Source organism: Thamnophis elegans, chromosome 2 (genome assembly GCF_009769535.1).
Source record: "Thamnophis elegans isolate rThaEle1 chromosome 2, rThaEle1.pri, whole genome shotgun sequence".
Taxonomy (NCBI): Eukaryota; Metazoa; Chordata; class Lepidosauria; order Squamata; family Colubridae; genus Thamnophis; species Thamnophis elegans.
Window position 1 is genome coordinate 63,333,794 of NC_045542.1, and position 18,397 is coordinate 63,352,190.

Consider the following 18,397-nt stretch of genomic DNA (forward strand, 5'->3'; position numbering starts at 1 on the left):
TAAAGGGTAACAAATTTATTCCGTAACAGTAACAGCTAAAAGTAAAACACACCACCTTACTGACAAGCAAAGGCTGCAGCTGCTGTCTGACAGCTTGCTTTTATACAAGCTGTCAGATGGCTCCACCAATCAGCTGTTAGCTGCATTCCTGTCGAAACTAGAACGTGCTGACCATGCTCAGAACACAACACTCCTTCCTACCATGTTCGCGCAAGTGTAGTCCTATAGATAGGCCAGTCTGCACCTGACTCAGTTCTGGTGTAGTCTCCGGCGTGGATGGACAAGCCTCCGAGGACTCTGCATCGCACACACTAATGGCAGATCAGGTTGAAAACAAAGTCGGCCCGGCTCCCCAGGTAGGTTGTCGTCCTTTTCCTCAGGGTGGACCTCAAAATCCGCTGCCGGTAGGTCGCCCAAACCCACGCCTCTGTCTACGTCATCTGGCTGAACTTGCCCTGGTGCATTTGTTAACAGCTGGCCCCACCTTGCACGCAACTGGTTGCAATGGCGTCACCAAATTCGGCCATCGTCCAGCTTCACCCTGTAAGAACAGGGCCCGGTCTGGTCAGTGACAGTGCCCAGCAACCACAAAGGATGGCCTACGTAATTTCTTGCATAGATTTCCCTCCCTGGGCTGAACTCCTGGGCCACCCCCATTGAATCGAAGGGCTTGTCTGATGAGTAGCTTGGGTGCAATCTATCTAGGCACATTCTGAGCCGTCTGCCCATGAGTAATTCCGCAGGGCTCCTGTTTGTTTGTGGACATGGCGTTGAATGGTGTGCTAGCCGGAAAGCGTCAATCCTCTCCTGCCAGTCAGCTGGGCCCATCTTAGCAAGTGCCTCTCACTTTGCTCAGCTGGGCCATTACTGGCCGGGTGAAAGGGGGAGAAGAGCACGTGCCAAATTCCCAGAGTTGCCAGCAATCTATCGAAAATGGCTGACATCAGCCATTATCGGACACCAGCAAATCAGGCAGGCCATGTGTGGCAAACAGTCGCCTGAGGGCCCCAATAACTGCCCCAGAGGTAATGGATGCTATTCTCACTTGCTCCAGCCACTTTGAGAAAGCGTCCACCACCACTAGGAAAACCTGCCCATGGAAAGGTCCGACAAAATCTACATGTATTCGTGCCCATGGGGCGCTGGGGCGTTCCCACTCCCTAGGCGATGCTTTCGGAGGCATTGGGTGTGATTCCTGACATTGGGGGCAAGTAGAGACCCAAGCAGTTATGTCCTGGTCCAGTTTAGGCCACCATAGGTAGCTTTTCCCTAATGTTTTCATGTGGATAATGCCTGGGTGGCCACAGTGGAGTTTCTTCAACACTGCTGTCCGGAGTGGTGGAGAAACTATTACCCTGTGTCCCCACAGAAGGCAGCCACTCTGAGCGGAAAGCTCCATCTGGAGGTTTTTAAAAAGCTGAAACTCCACTGCTAGGGAACCCCATGGCCATCCTCGCTGAACCTAATCTAGAACCTGGGAAATTACCTTGTCCTTAACCGATTGCCGGGCAATGTCTGCAGAAGTGACCAGAAAATCACTGTCATCAGTCAGGAGCACTGCTGATGCTGGGACAGGGTCTTCGAGTATCTCAGGAAGAGGGCAACGACTTGACGCGTTGGCATGGGCGATTTGCTTCCCCGAGCGGTGCAGCAAGTTGTAATTGTAGATTGCTAAGAAGACTATCCAGTGGGTCATTTGCGGGGACATCACTTGTGATGTTTGTTTGTCCCCGGCCAACAGGCCCAGCAGCGGCTTGTGGTCAGTGACAATCTGGAACTGGCGGTCATAGAGGTAATGGTGAAACCGTTTCACCCTGGCAACAATTGCCAATGTCTCCTTGTCCAATTGTCCATAGTTTCTTTCGGTGGCTGACAGCGTTCTGGAGAAGAAGGCGACTGGCACTTCATTGCCATTGGGTAGTTGGTGACACAGTACGGCATCTATCCCGAAGGGAGAGGCATCGCAGACAAGTTACACAGGCAGCTGTTTGTTGTATTGTGAGAGGACCTCATTGGAAGTTAGCAGTTGTTTAACTTTGAAAGCCACAGTCCCTCTTTTGCTCCAAGTCCAGGTGGCTGACTTGTCAAGGAGGCGATGTAGCGGCTCAGCCACAGAAGCCTTGTGCGGCAGGAATAGTACATAAAAATTAAGAAGTCCAAGGAAGGCTTGGAATTCAGCTTTGGTAGAAGGAGCAAGAGCCTCCAAAATTGCTTTCGTCTTTGCAGCAGTGGGGTGGAGACCTGCTGCATCAATGAGGTACCCCAGGAATTCGACCTGGGGCACAGCAATTTGGCACTTTTCATGTTTCACCTTCAGACCGGCTTGATTGAAGTGTTGGAGCACTGCGTGCAGTCTGGTCATAAGTTTGGGATGGCTGGTCGCGGAAATGAGGTTGTCATCGAAATAAGGGATGATGCCCTTGAGTCCGTGGAGCAGCCGCTCCATTAAACTTTCGAATAAGCCTGGGGCAATACTAACCCCAAACTGCAGCTGCCATCATTTGAAAGCCCCGCGGTGCATGATGATGGTCTGGGCTTCTGCTGCCATGTCGTCTACCATCAATTGCTGGTAGAACTGGGCCAAGTCCAATTTTGCAAAATTGATGCCTTCACCTAAGGTGTGCAGCAGGTGGTGAACAACTGACACAGAGTAGGCATTGGATGGCAAGCTGCAGTTCAAAGAACATTTGTAGTCAGCGCAAATTCTTATACTGCCATCAGGCTTAACTGGCACCACAAAAGGGGTTTCTCATCTTGCGTGGTCCACGGGCTCAAGGACCTCTTGGGCAATGAGTCTATCTAGTTCAGCGTCGACTTTTGGCTTGAGTGCAAAGGGCAGTCTGCACAGCTTCATGCGGACCGGTGGAACCTTCGTATCAACATTGAAAGTGCCTTTGTAGGTGCCCAGCTGGCCGACAAAAACGGTGGGAAATTCTTTAACTAAGATGTCCAGTTCAGCTGACTGCACGCAATTGATGCAATTTATCTGGAGGCCCATGACGTTGAACCAATCAAGTCCAAGGAGGCTGGGCAAGGCTCCTTCGACCACAATCAAAGGCAATTGACCATTGAAGCCCTTGAATTGTCCTTGTACAGTTCTGGTGCCGATTATGGGAATAATATTCCCTTTATAGTCCCTTAAATTCAGGTTGCAATGTTGCAAACGATGTTTGGACAAAACATCACGCAAGGCACCCCCTTGACTTGGACTATTAGGTTGATCATCTTCCTTAGGGAATTGCAGGCCTGGAACGCTCACACTTCTGACTGAGTCGGGTTGCGAAAAATGGCATGACAGTCATCATCTACTTTGCAATCTCTCACTGAGGTTCTTTTGTGGCTGGGCAGCTTGATGGATGGAGCAATGAGAGGTTGGGAGGCGCAGCAAACTTTGGCTATGTGCCCTTTCCACCCACAGAGCTGGCAAATAGCCTGCCTGAATTTACATTCAGCTCTGTGATGGTTGTCACTGCAACCCAGGCAAGCTGATTTACCAGCGATCCGGCCATGAGGCCGGCTCTTTTGCTTCTTCGCTTCATTAAGGCGATTAACATCTCCTCTTCCTCAGGCTCCGAATCTGTAGTTGTGTCACCTTGATGGACTGTTGCTGTGGGTAGTGCCATAGCTCTTGCTTCAGACCCCCATGGTAAAGCCTGGATTGCAGCAAAAGACTGATTTGACAGTTCTGCTGTGTGCGTTTCAGCCAGCACAGTTTCAAAAGTGACATTAGTTTTGGCCAACAGCGTCCGCTGTAATTTTAAATCATGCACACCGCATACCAGGCGATCCAGTAGGACATTTTCTAGATCATTGGTTCCCAAACTTTTTCAGTCCACCGCCCCCTTGGTGCTACAAACTGATCCTCAGTAACCCCCACCCAGTGGTGGAATTCAATTTTTTACTACCGGTTCTGTGGGCGTGGCTTGGTGGGTGTGGCTGGGGGGGTCATGTGACTGGGTGGTTTGCACGACGGAAGGAAGATAGTAACAGTAAAATTCAAAACTGCAACAATTAATTGCACATTTATTCAAAATCCAATTTTAAAACCTTTTTAGTTAATGTTAATTCAACAAAATTGTTGAACATGATCCAGTGATACCAAGTTTTCAAAGTCTGATAGTCATTTATCAAGAATCTTAGTAACTAGTAACTTAGTAAACTCAGTAAAATTTAGTAACTACTTCACTGTTTAGTAAATTCTTAATGTGATAGATAGGCTTGATGAAGTGATACCAGTTTCCCAATGTCTGGTTTTAAGTCACTCAGCAGGAGTCTTAAATCACCACGTTCAGTAATCTGGAGTCAATTTCTTTGCTTGGAGAGAAGTTGGATGACCACACTGAAGCCACGCTGTACCAAATATGATGTTGGAAATGCGACAAAGAGCTTCTTAACCACTGTCCATAGTGCAGGATAGCGATCAGAAATTTCTTTCTGTAACCAAAACTCTTGGTACGATTTCTTAAACTTTGGCTTTAGCACAATGTCATTTTGCAGCTCTATGAGTTGTTCCTCCACTACCCCATCTTCCTCAGTATCTGAAAATAGATTTATCACCCAATCTGGAATTTCCATCAAAAGAAGATCCTGATATCACTCAGACATCTAACTTTTAGAATGTCAGAGAAATATCTTTAGCTGGATAGTCACATCCCTGCAATAACATCATTGTAATTTTCAGTTTGATTAATTTCCACAATATCAACACTAACTTTGCTACTAACCCCTTCCAAACCATCTGCATAGTCTTTAAGATTTGGTGAATCAAAATGGTTGATTCACATCACACATCTAAGCAAAACTGAAATACAATCTATTTTTCCTTTTTTTTAAAAAAATCCCAATTTTAAGATTTGTATTACTGTTTTCATCCAGTCCCCATCCAAAAATGGCAAGAAACTCTGGTGTCATTTTTTTAAGCAACCATGGACACATAATTGCTCATACTTGCCTTAATATTATTGGCCAAGTTTCTTATTGGCTATGCTAACCAAGAGGTGCTCTGGTCATTGTTAATCATGCTGCAAAATTTATGTGCGCACATATCCACACATAGAAAGACATACAATATAATCTTATCTCCTTCAGATTGCCAATTATTTTGCATGATACAAACATTCTGCCTTTAGAATAAATGAGCTGGAAGGGACCTTGGAGGTCTTCTGGTCCAGCCCCCTGCTCAAGCAGAACCTATACCAGAGGTCTTCAAACTTGGCAACTTTAAGACTTGTGGACTTCAACTCCCAGAATTCTCCAAACAGCTATGGACTTCAATTCCCAGCCATGCTGGCTGGAGAATGGTGGGAGTTGAAGTCCATTAATCTTAAAGTTGCCAAGTGTGGGAACTCCTGACCTATACTACAGTAGTATATAGTATACTATACCTATATCAAAGAAAACTCCCATGAATTTAACAACATCTGTATTTCCAAGGCTAGAAACGGAAGATTGCAATGCGAGCTTCCTCTTGCTGGTAATCCAAACCTCCCTAACCAAAATCCGCACCACCAAAAGGGAGCAACCGCACTTCTGCTCATCACCTCCTCCCCCCAGTTACTTTTACCTAGCAGCATCTCCATACAAAGGAAAAGGATGGCATGAAATATGTTATCGTTTTTTAAACCAGTGGCAAAGAGCTCTCTCGCGAGCTCAACTAGAATTTGATTGGTGGGGTGTTTGTCCCCCCCCTAACAACACCGTGCACCCACCGACCATTAAAAAAAACCTTTTCACAAGCCAAGCCAGTTGGTTAAGTCACAATGTAGCGCCACCGCTCTTAACACTGCCATATATTGGTTCACGGAGTCTCCTTCAGCTTGGTTCCTGGGGTGAAAAGCTTGTTGGTGGGCTATTTTTGATGGTAATGACGCATAGTGATTCTTAAGCTTCACCATTAACTGCTCCCAAGGCACTGATTTAATGGCCAGCAGGGCTGTGAAGGCTCTCGCAGTTTCGAATATCTCTGGTCCGCAAACAGACAGGAAATAAGAGTATTTTCATTTATCAGTCTGATCCGTGAAGTTATGCGCCATTAAAAAGAACACTCAAATCGCGTAATGTACGATTCCCAAGACTCAGGGCCTTGGCCGAAAGGTGGAAACATTACGGTAGCCATTCCTGTCAGCAGTGGTCATGACGTCTTGTCATGAGTGACTTAGCTCAGTAGTGAACTTCAGCAATAACTAGTGACCAGCAACCTGGCCTCAGATCGGCGATTACACCTTTGTCGCCAGTGTTCAATACTCTGAACTTAATGTGGGTGCCAGAATAACTGAGGCTTAGGCAGGAATAAAGGCTAACAAGTTTATTCCATAACAGTAACAGCTAAAAGTAAAACACACCGGCTTACTGACAGGCATCAGCTGCAGCTGCCGTCTGATAGCTTGCTTTTATACGAGCTGTCAGATGGCTCCACCAATCAGCTGTTAGCTGCGTTCCTGCCAAAACTAGAATGTGCTGAGCATGCTCAGAACACAATACTAGTAGTATAAATTGGGAGACTGGACAAGGTGGGGAGTAATTTATATAGAAAAAAATATCATGGGAGAAGCATTTTCACTACTTCCCAGTTACTTTCAAATTTTAAATGAAAGAGAAGAAGGTCCAACCTCTGTTCTCTCTTGACGCTAGTAATTTGGCATTCAAAAAGGTTCACCCTATGAAAGCACATTATCATTTTTGAACCTATAACTTAGGAAAATTCATACAGTTGCTTGTAATTTCTTTGAAAACTATATCACAGGCCAATGTGTTCCTTAGATATATTGGTCTACATAAAACCCTGATGCCATGGTTACTAAACATGCTTTTAGGATTAAAATTGGAAGTACTGTAGGTGGCTGAAAGTTGGATTACTAATTGGCACTTAAATTATAAGTAGGTTGTGCCTAAGAATTACATTCCTAATATGAGATGACTTAGCAATGTAGCTCTTGCTGGGGTAGAATATGTCTTTTTCTTGGCTCTGTACATTATTTGAAATTTTAGTAGGCCATGATGGATCCAATTCCTCACCTAGGGATAGTTGGCATAGGACAGTTTTTCTTTCTGTGCATTTTAGGTTCTCCTATAAATGAAGTTGAGAATGATGCAGTATCTCTTCCATTACCTCCCAAATAATAATGCTATAAAGTAGGTGCAAGCATTTGTGAATGTTATCACTTCAAGCAATAGATGAGAGATAGCCTGTTAGTTTTCATATAAAAATGTCACAGGCATTTAAACATAATGTATATTTGGTAGGTCACAAAAAAGGGATTTCTCAGTGATTCCTCTTTCTCTATGGAACAACAATGTTGTAAGCTGCCCAGAGTCATCTTTTTGAGTGTTGGCATATAAACTTGTTTAATACTGTTGTGGCCTGCCAGTGGCCAGCATAGCTAGAAGCAGATTCGGACAGTGAGGAGGTTGGGGAGGAACATGGGTCAGTCCTGGAGTCTGGGGACAGCTCTGATGAGGGCTCTGTTTTGGAGGCAGAAAGGGGGCCAGAGCCATATGCCAGTTATCGGCTGCCTTCAGAGTCAGACATTAGTGAGACAGACGAACAGCTGGAGCCTGTTCCCAGTGTGTGCATGCGCAGAGTTGCCAGACGAAGGGAACAGCTAAAGAAGAGGGGGCAACTTGGGAGTAAGGCCACAGGTGGACAATGAATGGCTCCTCTCAGAGGAAATAAAAGAGGAGCGAAATGGGAGTGCAGGAGACAATTAGTTCGCTTAATTGGTTTGTGACTCTCCGAGACTCCTTGCCAAGATTTTCAAATATTAGCTTGTCAGGTCTCCAAGCCAGACAAGGTCTGTGACTGTAAATCCTCCCTTGAAAGATTTTGCTGGATGTGAATGAGCAGAATTCACAGCAAATTAATAAAAGGGTTTTTTGTTGGGACCAGGAGTTTGCTTCAGGCTCTTGGGAAGCCTAGGCCAGAACAAATATATAAATAAATAAATGGAGTTGCCTGAAGAGAAAAAAAATTGCCCTTCCTTTCCAGATATTAGCTTTTAGGATGCTGTCATGTGGACTGCATTCAAACCTAAGATGCTTCACGTATGCTCTCAAGTGGGAGATGCTAAGGAAGCTTATTTTTCAGAGCAACTCCTCTCGTGGCCCTGCTAGGAAACAGCCAGAAACAGTTTCCTCACAGTAGCAGATCCAGTCTGGCCCAAAAGATTATATTTGGAACATGACTCATTGACATTGCAACATGAATAAATACGTTCACACTCCAGAGTTGACCTTGCTTGTCACTATTCCCGAGTAAGGTGATGTGGCACTCTGGTGTGGAGTGGTCATCTTTACAGGAAGTCTAACCACTACAAAGAGCCCTGGGATGTTGTCATTTCCTGTGATGGCACGATTGGGATCAGAGCTACAGTAGAGTGAGGAAGGAATGTTCATCCCCACTTCTTTCTATCCCACATTCATCCGCCACCTGCAGCTATAGGGAGTGTGTATAACAATGAAAGAGTTTTCATTTTTATGCACACTCCCTTCAAGAGAGTTCCAAGAGAAGTCCAGATTTTGCAGGGATGCTCTAGAGAATTTATCTCATACTGACAGCAGGAAGAGAGGGTTTATTCTCTTTCCTTCTATGTTTGGGGAACACAGTTGCTCCAAAGAGGCTAAACCGTTTTTCCAAACTGGGCAACTTTAAGATGTGTGGACTTCAACTCCTGGAATTCCCCAGTTAGTTGTCATTATTTTGGGTTAGGTTAAATCAATGTTTCTCAACCTTGGCGACTTTAAGTCCTGTGGACTTCAACTCCCAGAATCCCCCAGCCAGCACAGCTGGCTGGGGAATTTTGGAAGTTGAAGTCCACAGGACTTAAAGTCACCAGGGTTGAGAAACACTGGTTTAAATCAACACAACCTCATCAATATTTTGGGTAATAATTATGCCTCTCTATTCCTAGGTGCTGAATTATGTATTTGGATGACACATTATTTTTGTCACCACCCTCCCAACAAATACACCTTAAACCAATTATATATACTATATGAATATAATGTCTTTGTTTCCGTAGCAAATAATAGACATGAAGGAATGGGCATGCGACTGGGTGAAAATATAATTGGACAGTGTACATTTGGCACATATAAAAACATTATTAGATGACAAGGATTTTTCTCTGAGAGAATTTATAATGTGAAATTCTTATCCTCTGCTCTATCCGAGAAAAAAACTACATTGTGGTCATAATCCAGAGCTATAAATTCAGAGATGGGCATCACATAATGTAACAACTGATTCGGCCAGGAACCGAAAATGTGAGCATGCGCTCACAACAAAAACATGGCGATTAAATAGGACAGGATAGTGCCAGAGCGGGTGGGTGGGCCCAGCTGCTCGGAACTGCCAGTTCGCCCGAACCTGTTCGAATAGGCAGCAGCCCACCTCTGTAAAAATTTCTGAATTAAGGTTCTTGAAAAATATTTTCATAGCAAATTGGTTAAGGGAACACTGACAAATATAACAAAGGTGAAGGTTCCCCTCGCACATATGTGCTAGTCGTTCCTGACTATAGGTGGCAGTGCTTATCTCCATTCCAAAGCCGAAGAGCCAGTGCTGTCCAAAGACATCTCCATTGTCATGTGGCTGGCATGACTAAACGCCGAAGGTACACGGAACACTGTTACCTTCCCACCAAAGGTTGTCCCTATTTTTCTACTTGCATTTTTACATGCTTTTGAACTGCCAGGTTGGCAGAAGCTGGGACACTCCATTATGCCTCACTAGGGATTCGAACCGCCAAACTGCTGACCGACAAGCTCAGTGTCTTAGCCATTGAGCCACCGCGTCCCCTAGAAAAATATAATTATGACTCTTCTCTTGAGTCAAGTCATATACTTTGGTTCTTCCATGAAGGGTGGTACCACCAAGTTCTGTCATTGTGCAAACTTCTTACCCACACAAAAGAGCCAGAATGACACTTGCTAAGACTTTGATTTCCTTTACTATCTAGAGTGTTGCTGTGTTTTGAGTCTTTACTGGTTTTAGATTTTAATAATATCACAACAGAATAATATGTGCACCTAAAAGAAATTATTGTCCCACTTTAAAGATCTTCCTAAATGGCCAAAATTGGGACAATGTTTCTTTTCAGTAGTGACAAGAAACAGAACAGACTGACAGTTGTAGAATATGAGTTACTTCATCATTATTCATTTCTGAATCATATTTATAAAATCCTAGCAGCGTCATAATACTATCAAGAAGATTATGTCTAGAAGGTTGTATTGGCGGGATTGTAAACATATGAATACTTATCTTTGGTCATGATGCCCAGTTAATCATTCCTTCGGTAAATCCTTCATGAAGAAATCAAGAAAATCACTCAACAGACTTTCACAATCAATCCTGCTGTTGCTTTATGATTCATTTTCCTCTATATAAAAATTAATGGAATACAAACAATTGATTCAATTCCTGTTGTCAGCTGTTGCAGAAACCCGGAAAACTATTTTTTCTTTGGATTAGAAGTATTTAAATGTATGAGAATTCATTTTGGCTGAAAAATTAACCCAATATCTCCACCCCCCCCCCAAACAAAGGTAACAAACTTACTAAAGTTAAGGATAAATTTCCACTGATAAAGTACATTGTCAGTCTTTTTCTAATAGATTAGAATTGCTTTTACAAATGCCGTTCTGGATAAAAATATTAAAATTCATATTTAAAATGTATCCATTCTTCCTTTGCATCAAATATGTTTCCAAATATAAAATATATCAAAGACACTAGAAAGAGTGCAGAGAAGATCAATAAAGATGATTAAAGGACTGGAGACTAAAACATATGAAGAACGGTTGCAGGAATTGGGTATGTCTAGTAAAAAGAAGGACTAGGGGAGACATGATAGCAGTGTTCCAATATCTCAGGGGTTGCCACAAAGAAGAGGGAGTCAAACTATTCTCCAAGGCACCTGAGGGTAGAACAAGAAGCAATGGGTGGAAACTAATCAAGGAGAGAAGCAACTTAGAACTGAGAAGAAATTTCCTGACAGTTAGAACAATTAATCAGTGGAACAGCTTGCCTCCAGAAGATGTGAATGCCCCAACACTGGAAGTCTTTAAGAAGATGTTGGATAGCCATTTGTCTGGAATGGTATAGGGTTTCCTGCCTAGACAGGGGGTTGGACTAGAAGACCAATGCATGTCCTTTTTTTGACAGAAAATGGGCCCGTTTTCACGAAAGATGGGCCATTTTTGGGAGGTCTGCAGAGCACAAACTTTTTTTTAATTTGCCTCTTCAAAATCTTGATATGCCTTATACTCCAGTGCCTCTTATACTACAAAAAATACGGTAGTTCCCAAATATCTTAACCCTACATCTGGTGAAGCATATTGATTATGGCCTGGAGACTAACTATCAACCAGGAAAAGTCTTGTTAATTTTTGTTTATTATGATGCCAAAGAACCAAATTTAGGAATATAAAGTACATGGAGCAGTGCCATGTAAAAATTCCCTCCACTTATTTGATGAGGATTCCATGTTATTTCCAAAATCCTGTTCAAAGGACTGTTCAAATTCATCAGTTCAAATTCAGCCTTGGCAAGAAAATGGCAGTTTTTAACCATATCTTAGAACATGCCAATGACCTAGAAGTACATGAATCCAGGTTGCATTTAATGTCAAGATGGGAGAAGATACCTCTTAATCATTTCATGTATAGTTTTGAATATGAAATGTTTTCCAAATTTCCCAATCAGTTTTTTCTTAACTTAGAAGGACTTTATTAAAACTCAAAAGTGCAAGCAATTATTTTTCTTATGTAAATACAGGGAATTGATCCAATCAGTCAATCAATTGGGCAAAGAGCTGCTGCATTCTGGACCAACTGAAGTTCCTGAACTGTATATGCAACTTAGTACATCATTATAAACTATGGTTTATTTAACCATGATACATTCAACAGTCAACATTGGCTACATTTACCATATAGTAGTAAGCCAGCCAAACCTATGATTCTCCCCCCCTCTCTCTCAAACACACACTCACTCACTCACATACACACTCATTCTCACACAAGTTCATACATATTCTATTAAGCTTGGTTATTTATTTGCACTCATTTCATTAACTCAACTAGATAACATCAGCTCTACACTGATCTTATTGCCTAATTGGGTAATGAAAAGCTTGCAAGTAAACAACCAAGCTCGGAGATTATCAAAACTACAGACAGTCTATTCTGTCAGAACATCCCATCAAGTCAGGTCTAACACTTTATATATAAACTTCATCAATCTCCTTAGAACTGTTGCAGGCAATACAACTGATGCAGTAATCTGCTTTGCATTGAACCCCAAATCAGTGACACAGTGATATTTACTTTCAGAGGATTAATGCAGATTTTCCATCTCTACTAGAAGATCTGGGATTTTGTATCCAGGCTCCTCTGAATACTTCCCCGAGTATCAGACTAGCTTTTCTATGGTAACTATGGACAATAGCAATAACATCCTGAAAAATTATTTACTCATCAAATTTGAAGGCTGCCTGTCTCACTAACAGAGCAACTCTGGCCTGTGTTTTAATTAAAAGATAAATTAAATTAAGATAAATTAAAAGATAAAAATCGTATAAATATTATATTCTTCTAGAAGGCAATTAAAACAGGAACAGAATAATTAAAGTTAAAAATTAAAAAGTGGGAGGAGGGACATCAAGGCACTAACCAACCCCAAGCTTGCTAATGTTAATTAATTACATTAATGATAACTGCTTCCATCTGATTTTTTGCATCCCAGAGAGGATAGTCTTACTCTGTGTAGACTTTCTTTTTTTTATTGCAGAGTATAACAAATCCTCTGCCTACCTCTCCAATAAGAACTAAACAAGTTTAAGATACAATGGATCTAAGTTACTTAGTTTCAGTATACTGCGTTTCAGCTAATGGGCATGGCACAGCAGGGCTTAGAATATGGTATCTTCCTGGTGACTCCTCCCCAAGTACCAAACAGAGAAGGAGAAAACTTCAGTTCGCAAACAAGTTCCTCCACATTCACTCCTTGGGAGCCACCCTTCAGGTCACTTGCTCTTCTTAAAGGTCTGATGCAAGACACAGCTTAGTTCTAGTGTGTGCCACCCAGCAACCATCTCTAGTTATATAGGCAAGCTGATTTCTAGGGTGCTGGGAAGATCAGACCTAGAAGGACTGAGTCCATGGAAAGGTGCTGGGGGAAGGCTTGGTGCCTGGGAAGAAGGTACTTCTGAGGACATTCTTCATGGGACAGAAGCAGAGCCTCAGAAAACAATCTCCTTTACATGATCTCCATGGATGAAGCATATTTGAGCATCTTTTGATATGTATGTACGTAACTATGTAACACATCAGTGTCATTCCAACTAAATGATGCAGTTTTATTTTGTGGGGTAGCTAATATGTATTTTATCCTCATTTTTTATTTTGCTGCAATTTGAAAGGTGGTGGTGGTGGTAATTTATATTATATTGTTATGTTGTTGATGGTTAGTTAACTTGGATATAGGAAGAAATGGGTTAAGTGAAACTATTTTGGCTGGCAAATAAGTTAGGAAAGTGTGTGTGTGTGTGTGTGTGTGTTGTGTGTGTGTAACAATGGCAAACAGATAGGATTTAAAATTACATTGATGAAATACAGTTGACCTGATTCCTTCTCATGAATTTAATGACTTCCCTGTTTTGCCAGTTTGGTAGGGCTGTAAGGTAGAAGGCTTTGTGGAACCAAATACTGTCCCAGGCTACATTAGGTTGTACAGCCTTGTCTAAATAGCACCTCTGTGGATCCACACATGGATGCTACAGGGAGCCTCTGGGTTTGGGACAGCAACTCTTGCCAACTGCTTGGAATCAAGTCTTGTGTTACATTTATACGTTCTTCTTCACTCTGTAGCTGTTTGATGACAAATCTGCTTGCTCTGTTTTTCATCCAGCTTGGTTCATAGAAGTGATCTGAGAGGGCAGGGATGTCTCAGAACAACACTGGCAAAGAAGCTCCTGCCGCCCCCCCAGACGAGTGCCCTGTGTGTTACGAAACATTTCAGTCTCCAAAAGTGGCCCGCCGGATGCTGAGCTGCGGCCACACATTTTGCCATGACTGTTTGGTCAAGTGCCTGCTGTCCCATGAAGAAGGGTACCTGCAAAATAGCCTTACGTGTCCCATCTGTCGCTTTGTGACCTTTCTCTGCAATAAAAAGGACTGCTGGCCTTCCAAGCCAGCCCTGACCCCATCCTCTTTGGAGTTGCCTCTCTCACCTTCCTCGTTGCCACTCACCTGTGGAGTGCCACATGGCTCTGCAAATACTTTGGTGGTTCCTGGCCATTTCCTCTTGCCGCTGCACAATTATGGCAGACAACAAGGTTCGCAGAGGTATCCTATTGTGGACTCCATTGTACGGCCCAGTGGCCTGGAATGTGAATCTCATATCTTCATTATTACTCAGTGTGGAATGCCACTAATGGAAGAGGAATATATTACCATAGCTCAAGATCACGGAGAAGCTGCTGAATCAGAAGCATCACAAACATGTCCTGGAACGGGCTGCTTCCAGTCACCTATTATGATGGCTGTTTTCCTTATCTCTGCTGTGGCTCTGTTGGGGGCTGTACTTCCCTGGCTTCTGCTTGTAAGAAATAATGAATGAACATGCTGGATGAATCCTTCTATTTCCAAGGTGGGATGATTCCACGATGAAGATTGCTTGTCACTGCATCTACAAGTATGGAAGCCCAAATATTTGCAGGGTCCAGATGGATGGGAAGTCTTATGAAGGGACTGGGAATTGCAGAAAATGGTATTTGTGTTATTCTTCCCTTGTCAGGGTTACTAGTATCCTTATTTTAGAGATGCCAGGAAGACCACCAAGAGAAATGATTGATCCTTATACTAAGATAATTTCCACTACTATTGCATCCTCTTGTTTAATTGCATTGGTCTCCAGCTCCATGACTTTCAGACAGCAGGCTAATGGCTGTGCTAGTGATTATGAATATTGTAATCTGATCTATTTGGATGGTGCTGAAGTGAGGGAGGCAATTATTCATTGTCTTAGTTATATGGGAGATGTTTATCTGTCCTTCCTCTGAGTTGCTCAAAGCTTTATGAAAGTTCTCCCATTCCCAATGAGGTCAGATCAGATCAGAGATAGAAATATTTCTCATGTTTATCCACTAACATTCCAGAATCTTTCCTGTCAACAATCTTTATATCTCATTTGCATTTGCAAGTTAGCTTGAATCCTGGGCATAGGGAGATTGTTTTCACAAAAAGTTCTTGCCTACTTAATTCCACCTTTCATTTCAGTGTCCACTGTAATTAAATAAACAATCCTGTTCAAAAGACGTTTATGGCAGCCTAGGCAGCAAGGAACATTTGGGCTTATTCCATTCAAATTCCAACTCTTCCATCACATAGTTCTGGAATATTAACTCAAAAGAATTTTTATCCCATGGACCAGCAAGGCCTGAATTTCTACACATATAATTGGGCAGACATGATCTTTTGAGATGTTTCATTATGTTATGGGCATGGAAATTGCTACTTCCTTATTCTGTTCTCAAGGCAAAAGCACAGTGCAATTAAGGCAGATGTGGCTAGTTGGGGATGCAGGTCTGAGCAAGATATGTAGCACTGTATTGCTATTGATTGCTTCTGATGCTGTGGTAGGCTAACTACTATTGTACTACATGTGTAAAATATCAGACTGTGATATTTTAAAGCTAGATTTGTATTATTTTTGTAGCTTCTAAGTTTTGTTTTCTACTTTTGATAATTGTTGTTACAACTAGGATTAATAAAATAATTTCATTTTGGCTGCAGCTTTAGCATATGGTCTATTGTAGTTTTCAAGAGCAGTTTTATCAAATTGTCTTGTCTTCATTCCAAATATTGCCAAAATCTTTCCTAACTTGCCTAGGCAGGAATCCCTTCTTGTGAATCTCACTGTTGAATATACAGTCAATAAGCGCCCCTTATGGGCAATGAAGAGAACACCACATGTATAATTTCCAAAGCCAGCTTTCCCCAACCAGGCAAACTCCAGACTAGCTAGAAATCCTGGGAGCTGTAGTCTTAGTATATCAAGAGGTGCCATATTTGGGGAGTCTTCTGGGGAACTGCTGGGAGCATGTGTCTTGGCATCATAATTTCAGGCGCCTCGAGGCAATTGAAGCACTCTTTCTTTTTACATGCATGTGGTATTTGTGATGTGTGTTGAAATGAAGTTGCCGTGGTGACCTAAGGAATTGTTCAGCTGTGGTTAGAATTGCAAATATCCCATTGTAAAATAAAGTAAAAACAAATTGAGGAGTTCATACAATATACACAATTGTTATCCCAAGTCCAATATCTTACACTGATTTCTCAAAACCACGCATGCCCTCTTAAAAATAATGCAGTATTTTTAAAGGCTAGTAGTTCAGACATTCTGTAAGTTGTGAGTTACCCTGCAAATCCTGGGCTTCATCTTGAAAAGAACATGGAACATACCTTTAGAAATCCTGAAGTTTTTCATATTTGGCAAGTTGCAAGTTATCTTTTGATGAGTCATAGCATGTAACCTGGATGTCAAATGTTCACCAAGAACTAAACTAGAACTGGGTTGAGAAAGACATAATTAGGATCTTCCAGGTCTTTAAAAAGAATTGAAAAAGGAACATGCACCCCAAAATGGCTTCTGAGAGGATGAGGAATTACTGAAAGGATGTTGTTTCAGCAATGACATGGTCCCCTTCCCCTATATCCATAAATACTATTAGCTCCATGGGGAGCAAAAACCTGCTGCACCATTTTCTTTAAAAGGGGAAAGAGAAGTGAAGATAAACATTCTACAGACAATTGGGTATGATTTCTAAATGTCCCACTTTTAAGGTTATCTCCAGGAGTGGGTTGCTCCCGGCATTACTGCTGGTTTGGTGCGTGCAAAAATTGCGTGTGTGAGCATTTGCACAAAAATGTTAAAAAAGGAATAAAATTAATTAATTAATTAAAATTTTAATTAATTAAAATTTGTGCAATTGCAATTGTTCTGCACATGCGCAGTCATGAAAATCAACATGGCCGCCCCATAGGAGAACCAGTTTGGGGGCGTGGCAGGCCTGGGTCACTGCTGGTTCCAGCGCCAAACCTCTACTGGTTCGGCAGAACCGGTCTGAACTGGTAGGAACCCACCTCTGGTTATCTCCATACTGGAGAAAATGCTTATACTCCTTATAAAATTTTATAAGTGCAGGTTATTGCAGTTGGAAGCATAACGAATAGCCAAGTGAAAAGGTTTGGCCTGGTAGATAGCAAGAATTCTTGATAAAGATTCCTAAAATGTAAGAATGGGATCCAGGAATGACTTCTCCACACATCTTTATTCCTCTGTTTCATGCAGGACTGGAAACCAGCAAGGAATAGCATGAGAATCAGGAGAGTCCTACAAGAACTGATCAATGTCTCTCAGTGACGTGCGCTCAGCTTTAGCCCCGGTGAGGCTGTTTTTAGACTTGTGGACTTCAACTCCCAGAATTCCACAGCCAGGCATGCTCAGTTCCGATTTAAAGCAACAGCATTTTTCCCCCTTGCAAAATAAGTTTTCCCGTTCTTTTTCTTCTCCCTCCCCCTCCTTCCTCCCTCTCTCCCTCCCTCCCCCTCTCTCAAACAGACACACGCACACAGAGAACTTCGATCCTTCTCTCATTCACTCACTCTCAAACACAAACACAGAAGTTGGATTGGATATATTTTCCAAAGGCTTGAAAGCAGCTCCTCTGCCATACCCCCCCCTTTCCCTGTTGCCTTCCGATCAAACTTTTTGAATTCCTCCCCCCTCCCCACACACGCACCTTTTCCAGCTGTTTCAGAGACGATTTCAACTCTGCTTTCCCCTGCCCCGCCCTTTCCTCTTGAAAAGCCAGAGCTCTGAAGTCAGACTGAGCTAGTCGCTGCCAGAAAACTCTAAAAAGCCTCTAAAAATGCCCTCTACATGAGGCGAGAGAATACGTGCCTCATTTGCATAATAAATTCTTCGCTGGTTAACCCTTGCTTAACTCTTAAAAGGCGAAAAAATCCTTATGCAAAAGAGGCCCCTTGTTCTCTGGCCTCCTCCTAGTTAATACTGAGAGCAGACACCAAGCACTGTGACTTGAAATCTGGCAGCAACTACCCTGGCTTTAATAATTTTAAGAAAATTATTTAAAATCCTTTCCTTTCCCTGAGGAGACTGGTGAGGCCCCACCTCCCTTGCCTCTAGTGACTGCACGTCCCTGATGTCTCTTTAGTCCAGCATTTTGTTTCTCACATTTGGCAACTGTTGCCTGAGAAGCTCACAAGCCAAGAAAAGGGAGCTGCATTGTGTTCCTTGCTGTACTCTCCAATTGCCATTCAGCATCAGCTCCTCTGATTGGACAAGTAAAATACTGTATACCATATTTTTTGG

At 42.6% G+C, this 18,397-nt stretch overlaps 1 protein-coding gene and 1 long non-coding RNA gene across 2 annotated transcripts in view; one reads left to right on the forward strand and one right to left on the reverse strand.

The window, feature by feature from the left end:
- LOC116504430 overlaps positions 1-17,845 on the reverse strand; it is a 35,355-nt gene extending 17,510 nt beyond the window's left edge. The window contains exons 1-2 of the long non-coding RNA XR_004254809.1: positions 17,805-17,845; positions 16,465-16,571 (exon numbers count right to left, since the gene is read on the reverse strand). This is a non-coding gene — a long non-coding RNA (uncharacterized LOC116504430). The remainder of the gene's footprint in view (positions 1-16,464; positions 16,572-17,804) is intronic.
- On the forward strand, positions 13,719-14,620 carry RNF222 (ring finger protein 222). Its single transcript, XM_032211427.1, has one exon. The coding sequence runs from the start codon at positions 13,943-13,945 to the stop codon at positions 14,618-14,620; it is 678 nt and encodes a 225-aa protein (XP_032067318.1). The 5' UTR covers positions 13,719-13,942.
- Positions 17,846-18,397: the final 552 nt, after the last annotated feature.

Coding starts and splice junctions, on each gene's coding strand:
- RNF222 (XM_032211427.1), top strand. CDS start 13,943: ATGTCTCAGAACAACACTGGCAAAGAAGCTCCTGCCGCCCCCCCAGAC.